At 30.2% G+C, this 10433-nt stretch overlaps 1 protein-coding gene across 1 annotated transcript in view; it reads right to left on the reverse strand.

Annotated features, from left to right (window-relative positions):
- The window catches only part of LOC111618570 (E3 ubiquitin-protein ligase RBBP6-like), a 169765-nt gene that overhangs the window by 19062 nt on the left and 140270 nt on the right, over positions 1-10433 (reverse strand). Inside the window, exons 14-16 of the mRNA XM_023360128.1 lie at positions 6066-6321; positions 5783-5870; positions 2303-2393 (exon numbers count right to left, since the gene is read on the reverse strand). Coding sequence (XP_023215896.1) covers positions 2303-2393; positions 5783-5870; positions 6066-6321 — 435 coding nt within the window. The remainder of the gene's footprint in view (positions 1-2302; positions 2394-5782; positions 5871-6065; positions 6322-10433) is intronic.

Raw genomic sequence — 10433 nt, forward strand, 5'->3', positions numbered from 1 at the left:
TAATTATAATTATTAAATTTAGCAAGAGATGGTGCCTAATACCTGCCTCTAATGCCAAATTACTTAGCATTTAATTAGTAGTAGTAGTAGTATTGCCTGATATAATTTGGCAATTGTTTGGCTTTACATAAATTTTTTAATTTACTTAAAACAAGTTCTTCAGTGATGAATGAATGCATTTGCTGCAGTTTGATACAGGATGATTTATGAATTTTGTTTCCTGAGATGTCAGTGACTATAAAGCAAATATAATTAATATGCAGATTTCTTGATTTACATATACAGTTTAACCCGATTATAACGACATCGGATGTAACGACAACCCTAATATAACGTCAAATTTTTATCGGTCCCACGATTTTACTATACTAGATAATGTTAAAAAACCCACTTGTAACGACATAAAACCCTGTTTTAACATCATATTTGAAGCATTCTTAAATTTACAAAAATAAATTATAAATTTTATTTATCAAAGAAAATACTATGTGTTCAGTCCTAGGGTCAGTCCGCTTCCTAGAATGATTGTGGGTGGTACTGTCACCACCTGATTCAATGGGGTGAGATGCGCCACCCCTTTAAACGACGTGACAGTGGGTTATTCCGCATAGCTCTCATACTCGTGTTGTAGTTTAGCATCAAATCAGGTAAAATGGCTAGCTTAAAAAGGAAAGCATTAACATTAGACTGCAAAGTAGAAATAATTAAAGCAGTTGAAAGTGGAAGAAAAAAGGCAGATGTATGCAGAGACTTTGGTTTAGCAAATTCTACAGGTCTCGTAAAACTTCATGGAAATAATGAACAAAATCTACGACTTAGAAAATGACATTGATAAACAATTTTTAGGTGAAAAATGCTTACAATCTAAAATAACTGACTTTTTTTAAGTGAATATTTTTATTGTTTCTTTTTAATTGATATACATTAACATAAAAGTGAAAGATATTGGACTTCATGTCTATTGATAGATAAGCAAGAAATGAGAAAATTATCATCCAGGCATTAATAACACCTGGATGATAATTTTCTCATTTCTTGCTTAATTTAACTTTTTGTTGTCTTTTGATTCCACATTATTCTTAAAACCGAAAGTGCCACCATTATCGAAACTTGACAAATAAAAATTTTTTATAAAAAATAATTTTTGAAATTTTTAATTACATCGTTGTAAATTTAGACATAATAATGTAAATAAAGTTGATTTAAATACTTAGTTTGCACCTTTATACATACGATATTAAATTAGACGAATTTTATAATAGATTCTTAAACAGACTTGATACTTTTATGGGACTGAAATTATGACCCCGCAGATAATGACACTCGGTTATAACATCAAAAAATTGCCGGTCCCATGGATGATGTTATAAGCAGGTTAAACTGTATATTTATTTTGAAAAGTGCATCAATTAACAATAATATGGATTTGTGATTTGGTTGTTTTTGATGCTAGGAAAGATATCACAAAACCATACTAACATCTATAACAGAAGCCTAAACGTACTTTAGTGACATCAAGTTTTTTAAAAAAGAATATATTTATATACATATAATTTTAAAAAATTTTTAAAAAGAAAAGTCACTTTAAAATAATAAATATAATAAAACTTACTCTGATCTTTTCGACAGTCCTTTTTTTAATTATCGAATTAATTAGAGATGTACTTAAACCATATGCATTTCGAATTGTATCAATTAACAGTTCCTCTTCAGTGGTAGAAATACACAATAATAATAAATACAATGAACTCTTTAGTACTGAGATAATAAAAGATAACAGTAATTTTTATTATATTTATTATTTTAAAGTGACTTTTCTTTTTAAATATATTTGAATTGATCTTCCAAATTTACAAATCAAGCTTATTATTGTAAATTTTTGCATGATTTTTTTCTAAATTTCTTTAACATTGAATGTTATTTACTGTCATGAATTGTAAATGTTATGCTTAAGATATTGCTTACAGAGTAAACATTATTGCATAGTTTGTTAACAATCACCATTGCTTCTTGATCAGCAAACAATGTTTTAAGCATTTTGCAAACTAACATGATAAATATATGTTTAAATAACAGTTTATTTTATTTTAGGAAACTAATTGGTTTTATATTGGCATTGTAATGCATTATAAGAAAAATAAACCCTGAATTAATGTTTTCATGCAGAATGCCTGATTTTCATGAAGGATAAACAAGATGAGACCAGTATATTTTACACACACACACACACACACACATATTAATTCTAAATACTAAAATAATATAATAATCCATTAAAAATTTCAATATAAAATAAATATACCGTTCTATTCGCTCCATTCTTGCTTGTCTATAACGTTCTCTTGGAGGAGTTCCATATGAATTTCGTGAAGACCGAGAAGTACGAGATGATCCTTAAAATATTAATAATTAAAACAAAATTAAATTGTTTTTATTTCATTTATTTTTTTTTAAATTCAATTTACTTTTTTTCAGATTATAAAGAAATTTCATTATTGTACATAATTAAATCATTTATATAATGTAATAACAATTTCATAAATTAAACAATAGCAGACTTCTGGCAATCAAATTTTTATTTTCAAGCATTTCAAAACACAACAGATATATTATTATTTTCAATAAAAATCAAGCTGTATATATCCAGTTTTGTTTTAACATGTTATATACTTTTCTGAAAAATACACATAAAAAAAGATACTGTATGTATGGAAAAAATGGTAGTTTAGTTTCATACCTTAAAACCAGTAATACAATAAATCAATTCCTGTAACAGGATATGATTAAAAAAATATTACAATTTTAGTTAATAAATTGGAGGGAGGACACTAACTTATTAACAGCAAATTTAATACATTTACACTATTTACACACATTTTATTTTTCATTTAACATTTTCATTTAAACACCAAAATACTTCTAACTCTTAACACCAAATGGCATAAAAAACTATTCAATATTGAAAGGAGTATACTGTAGTCATGTTAACAAACTTTGAAACTTTAAATTTTTTCTGACTGTTTCACTCATGGAAGGAAGTTGAAATGAAAAACCAAGTGTTGCTAAACACATTCAAATAAGTCATAAAAACAGGCAAATCTTAGAATTTATTTAGGTGTATGCAGTAGCCTAAAATGCAAATTCTAAAAACGCTTTAAAATACAGGGTGTATTTTATGTACTGATTTTGTTTTGTTGCCATGTCTGCTTGTGGCATTGCAGCCAGTTGAAAAATTTGGTTGCTGGTAACTTATGACATATGTTGTTGTTCTACAGTCTGTAAAGAAATTATAAACTCAAGTGAAATTTCTCTGTGTTTTAATTTCTTTTCATCCATAGTTCATTGTTGCTATATCTAATGATTTTATTTAGTGTTACGAATTTATAATGAAATAAACAAGTCTTTGTATTGTATCATTTTAATAAACAATCAAAAATTTTAATTGTTACAATTTTTTGCTGTAAACAATTTATAAACTCAAGGGTGATTTAGTACGTTTTTAATACTTTGTGGACCCTCCCTTGTTTTCAATTACCTCCACAACTCGTTTAGGCATTGAATCAACCAGGTTTTGAATGTCACTTTGTTTAATTTTGTCCCAGGCATTATACAATGCAACTTTAAGTTCATCGGATGTGTTGTATTGTTTTCCACGGCGATAAACTAATGCCACAAGTTGACTCCAAAGGTTTTCAATGGGATTAAGGTCTGGACTATGTGTTGGCCAAACCATAACTTCAATTTTTTCGTGAAAACCACTTTGTAGTACTGGCTGACTTGTGAACAGATGCATTGTCCTGTTGATAGATCCAGTCTTGACCGCCAATGAGAGGACCAAATGGGATTAGATGTTCATATAAGATAGCTTGGTACATCTCAGAATTCATTCGCCCATTAATAAATGCCAAATTGTTTTTCCTTCATATCCGATTGCTGCCCAGATCATTACTGAACCTCCACCTTGTTGTCTACTGAATTTGACCCTGGGATTTTTTCTTGTATCATGCCAATAATATGCTTGGCCATCCGGGCCATCCAGGTTAAACTTTTTCTCATCTGAGAAAATTATTTTTATCCATTCAGTTGTCCAATTAACATGATCTTTTGCCCATTGCAGCCTTGTTGACCGATGTAACTCTGTAGCTTTGGTTTGGACTTCAATTTCCTAAAGTTTATTGTTTTATTCTTTCTCAAGCTTTTCTACACAGTTTTGTGGGACACTGGAGTTGGTAAAACTGCAGCTATCTCACGAGTAGACAATGATTCATTTGTTGCAAGACTAGCAATGCGGCAATGGTCATGAGGCTGCAGACTTGGTTTTCGTCCTGTACGTTTAATTTTGTTATAATTGTCACCCTTTTTTAGTACATTTTGTACTGCAGTTTGAGATCTACCAAGTTTTGAAGCAATTTTTCGAGTTGGCCATCCTTTTCCCTTAAAGAAATAGATTTTTCATATTTCACTTTCAGTTAGGGTTATTCCCCTTGGCATTTTTGTCACTTTTTTAGTTTGAATTCTCAGACTCACCCAAAATGTTACACATACTAATTTACATTACTATTACAGTTGAATGGATTGTTCCATTCAACTGTAATAATCAGTTTTCACCCTTGAGTTTATAAATTGTTTACAACAAAAAATTGTAACAATTAAAATTTTTGATTGTTTATTAAAATGATACAATACAAAGACTTGTTTATTTCATTATAAATTCGTAACACTAATTAAAATCATTAGATATAGCAACAACGAACTGTGGATGAAAAGAAATTAAAACACAGAGAAATTTCACTTGAGTTTATAATTTCTTTACAGACTGTATCAAATGCTCTATTATAATTATTAAAACTTTTAATCAAAATATATCATCAAAGAAAACTGAGATTATTTTGGGGTATATATCGTTACTTCAAAGCCAAGAATTCAGAGTATAATCAATAATTTTCAAATGCAATATACTCTGCAAGATTTACTCCACAAAACATTGATGCTATGAGGAAAAGTGTTGATATATATCCAGGACCTTTGTTAGACAACACAAGAAATTGGTGCTACTTCAACAACTGCATGGAAAATTTTATGGAAGGATCTGCAGTTTCACTTATACAAGATTCATTTAATACTACAGTTGCAAAATGACCATAAATGCCACCATGAATGGAATTCAGAAGTGTTACAGATGAGTATTGAAAACCCAAATTTCTTTGAAAATTTCATTATGTGTGACAAAGATAATTTTGATTTAAGTGGATCTGTTAACAAACAGAATAGTCAGTCTGGGTAACAGAAAACCCAAGATTAATTCATGAATGACCTATTCACCCTAGTAAAGTAACTGGTATGTAATTTCGGCTGATGACATCATTGGACCCTCTTTGAAGATGACAACAAAAATGTTGTTACTTTGACTGCTTATTGCTATAGAACAGTGTTACAAAACTTTCTTTTGCCTAAAACTGATATAAGGATTGCAGCATATGTGGTTCTAACAAGATGATGTAATATCCCAGGTTATTAATCTTCAAACAGGGTGAACAAAACTGTGCACCACACACACAAGCATCCATACACACAGAAATTATCCCCATATTTTTTTTTGCATTTCTCTTGATGCTTCAAGTTGTTCTAAGTCCAAAAATGTCTTGGGGGTCATTTTTTGACTGATCACCATACTTTATTTTTGTTATATATAACAGCCAGGAAAGTAATAAGTTGAAGTTAAAGTTGTTTATTCATAATTAGTACAATAAATCACATATTTAAAATTCAATTCAAAATTTACCATGGGACGGTCCTCTAGAAGAATTAGATCGTGACTGATACTGTCTTGAATGTTGATTTTGAAGACATCCACTGTAAGTATTGAATCCCTAAAATTTTAAAAATAATTTATTTAATCTTTAAAGAATTCCAATCATAAAAAAATATAAAACTATTCTATATTCTTAAAATATATTATGGAATGACTCATTAAAACTTACTAGCATTTAAGAGTGTTTAATATGTAATGACATGATGTAATGACATTAATTTTTAACATGATGAAATCTTTTGCTTTAACTTACCGAATGCATATATTTTGGACCACGTGTAGTAATTGTCATAATAGTGTTTCCTGATATATTATCCATTCTTGGAGATAGTGAATTATCACCTTGACTTTCAATACAAACACCATCAATAGGAAGTGATGAAACATAAGGAGAATCTAATGTGTTCTGCAATGCATCAGTAGACAATTTCTGATCTGTAACCAACTCAGTTTCTAAATCAACAGGTGGTTCATCAGCTAAAGGAGTTCCTGGTTGATTATCATCAAGCCTAAAAATTAAATCATATAAATATTTAAAACACAAAATTTTGAATTTACAATTATATATAAATATATATATTAAAAAAAAATAGACTGTTTGTTAACAAAGTCAAAAATAAAGATTTATTAGGTACATTTTCAGACTACTATTTAGCTGAAGCTGTTTGAGTTTTCTTTTCATTTAATTAAGGTTCCAGTTTCATTCCTTTCTTATATAATTACAGTAATACCTCGAACTTATGTGATAACCGAGCGAGGTGGGACTGAGCGATAACTGTGTAAGTTGAATTCACATAAGTTGGGGTATAATTTCGCAATTTGTGTAAAATCCAAGTCGAATGTATGTAAGCTAATAAATGTTCTCGTTAATCTTATATCGTCTTTTGATTCGTTCATGGTTACAAGAAATCATCACATAGAGTCTCTCAAGTCTCCGTAGATATTGTGCTGGTACACCAATGTATTTTTTTATTTTTTCATATATGTTTTATATATTTTTTTCTATTTTTCCTTCCTTCCTTCTTTGTCCTTTTTTCATTTGTTTATACTTCCTGGAACTTTCTTCCAAGTATGGTTGATGGGTGATCTGGTTAGAGGACAAAGGAAAGGAATAGCCCAGAGGCAAGAGGGAGAGACGAGAGGGTCACTTTTTGCTTGAGACCTGGAAAAGGGAAGACACGTCGGAGAGGTCTCCAGGTCATTTTTTTGCACTGACTGGAGAATGTAATGAAAGGTTCGAAAGAAAAGAAGGTACAAGGCCCAAAGAGGAAAGAAGTATCGTGATTAAGGACATCTGAACACTGAAAAGCCAAACGAAATATTGATCGGCTTTCACATACAATCGCCCCCCCAATCCAGGATGACATCATCCGACCATTGCCACTTTGATCGCCAACTTGGGTATCCATTCTTGCTTGAAACTATATTTCTATCTATCCTATTATCTATCCTTTTCTCTCTTTCCCTTATTAGAATAAGTAGATTTAAGTTATTGATAAGTATTTTCTTTGTATCGCGATAATTTTATTCTGACTGTGGACTCAAAAAGGTTTTGTTTTGAGAGGAAATTAGGAGTGTCGGAATCCAGATGATCCTGTAAAGTGAAAATATACCGGCAAAATAAAAGCACGTTTTATTGTTTTACCATATGCATCTTTGTAAAAATAAACCTCACTATGTGCATATGACCACAATATAACAAACACAGAAATAACACAAAATAAATAGTAGGCCTAGCTATGTGTCAATTTCGTGCAACACATCCGAACATGTAAGCTGAACAATAGTGGGGAGTGAGTAATCAAGAGTTGCGTGATGTTCAAACAAAAGACCAGGGCTGTGGAGTCGCATTAAAATCTACCGACTCCAACTCCGACTCTTCCTTACCATCCAACTCCGACCAGGGGTGGATGAAAGAAACCCAGAAATTCTGATGTCATCACATGACCTCAGAATAAAAGATTCAATAAGTAGAGTTCTAATAAAGATAGAGCATAGAAACTTTTTATTCCAAAGCTAAAAGACTTCTCAAAGTAATATATAAATATGCATTCGATAATTTTTACTTTTCCGGCTGTTATATATAACAGAGGAAAAGTGTAACACTAACTCAAAAAATGACCCCTCCCAAATTTTTGGACTCAGGACACCTTGAAATTTCGAGATATGCAAAAGATTTGAGGTTTTTTCTATATGTGTGGATGTTAGACTGTGTGTGTGGGGCATGATTTTGTTCATCCTGTTTGAAGCCTAATAATTTCTGTGGTTTTTAAATCGGAGTCAGATGGTTTAACACAGGAGTTAGTTATTAATTTCAAAATTTTTTGCTCGCGCGAAAAAATTTTATTGCGATTTTAATGAGTCTTTGATAAGGCTCGATTAAGGCTTAATTGTTTTTTAATGGGAATTTTTTTATCAAATTTATTTCATGGTTCCTAAGTTGTAGCGCACGGATTTGACTTCGGTAAAGTTATTTAAAGCTGCTTTCTGATGTCAAAAACGACCTCCAAAAGTTTTTTAATTTTTTTAATCAATCGATTTTTTATATATTAATTTAATTAATTAGGGGGGNTTCAGTTTTAAAGCTTATTCGAATAACATTTTGCAGAGTTTCATTTTTGAAAGGAATGAAAGGTTGAAGTAATTTTAGCTGATGTCATCTTTTGAAATGAACAGATTAAAGACTAAACTTCATTTCTTAACATAAAAATCAATAATTACATCAACATAGATCAAGTTTTTCTTCTTTTTTTTTAATTTCTAGTTTGAACGAAATTTACTTAGAAAATATTAATCTCAATAGAATAAAGATTGGATAAAAATTAATAAAGACTTTTAATCAAAGTTTTCAGTATGTAAGTAGTTTCTGCTGTATTAGTTTGTCCTTTATATCAAATTTTCAACAGCTAATATATAACTATAATGTGCCACCATCGAAACAAATCACGGATTGACTTATTAGCCAATTAATTCTTTGATATATTGCTGTAATTTTATAGTAGCTCGTACTTATCTAGAACTATTAATGCTACTTAAAGTTTAGCTCAATTATTATAGAAAATTAAATCATTTATATAATGTAATAACAATTTCATAAATTAAACAATAGCAGACTTCTGGCAATCAAATTTTTATTTTCAAGCATTTCAAAACACAACAGATATATTATTATTTTCAATAAAAATCAAGCTGTATATATCCAGTTTTGTTTTAACATGTTATATACTTTTCTGAAAAATACACATAAAAAAAGATACTGTATGTATGGAAAAAATGGTAGTTTAGTTTCATACCTTAAAACCAGTAATACAATAAATCAATTCCTGTAACAGGATATGATTAAAAAAATATTACAATTTTAGTTAATAAATTGGAGGGAGGACACTAACTTATTAACAGCAAATTTAATACATTTACACTATTTACACACATTTTATTTTTCATTTAACATTTTCATTTAAACACCAAAATACTTCTAACTCTTAACACCAAATGGCATAAAAAACTATTCAATATTGAAAGGAGTATACTGTAGTCATGTTAACAAACTTTGAAACTTTAAATTTTTTCTGACTGTTTCACTCATGGAAGGAAGTTGAAATGAAAAACCAAGTGTTGCTAAACACATTCAAATAAGTCATAAAAACAGGCAAATCTTAGAATTTATTTAGGTGTATGCAGTAGCCTAAAATGCAAATTCTAAAAACGCTTTAAAATACAGGGTGTATTTTATGTACTGATTTTGTTTTGTTGCCATGTCTGCTTGTGGCATTGCAGCCAGTTGAAAAATTTGGTTGCTGGTAACTTATGACATATGTTGTTGTCGTACAGTCTGTAAAGAAATTATAAACTCAAGTGAAATTTCTCTGTGTTTTAATTTCTTTTCATCCATAGTTCATTGTTGCTATATCTAATGATTTTATTTAGTGTTACGAATTTATAATGAAATAAACAAGTCTTTGTATTGTATCATTTTAATAAACAATCAAAAATTTTAATTGTTACAATTTTTTGCTGTAAACAATTTATAAACTCAAGGGTGATTTAGTACGTTTTTAATACTTTGTGGACCCTCCCTTGTTTTCAATTACCTCCACAACTCGTTTAGGCATTGAATCAACCAGGTTTTGAATGTCACTTTGTTTAATTTTGTCCCAGGCATTATACAATGCAACTTTAAGTTCATCGGATGTGTTGTATTGTTTTCCACGGCGATAAACTAATGCCACAAGTTGACTCCAAAGGTTTTCAATGGGATTAAGGTCTGGACTATGTGTTGGCCAAACCATAACTTCAATTTTTTCGTGAAAACCACTTTGTAGTACTGGCTGACTTGTGAACAGATGCATTGTCCTGTTGATAGATCCAGTCTTGACCACCAATGAGAGGACCAAATGGGATTAGATGTTCATATAAGATAGCTTGGTACATCTCAGAATTCATTCGCCCATTAATAAATGCCAAATTGTTTTTCCTTCATATCCGATTGCTGCCCAGATCATTACTGAACCTCCACCTTGTTGTCTACTGAATTTGACCCTGGGATTCTTTCTTGTATCATGCCAATAATATGCTTGGCCATCCGGGCCATCCAGGTTAAACTTTTTCTCATCTGAGAAAA

Source organism: Centruroides sculpturatus, unplaced genomic scaffold (genome assembly GCF_000671375.1).
Source record: "Centruroides sculpturatus isolate CEXI.00-Female unplaced genomic scaffold, Cexi_2.0 scaffold42, whole genome shotgun sequence".
In the NCBI taxonomy this organism is placed as follows: Eukaryota; Metazoa; Arthropoda; class Arachnida; order Scorpiones; family Buthidae; genus Centruroides; species Centruroides sculpturatus.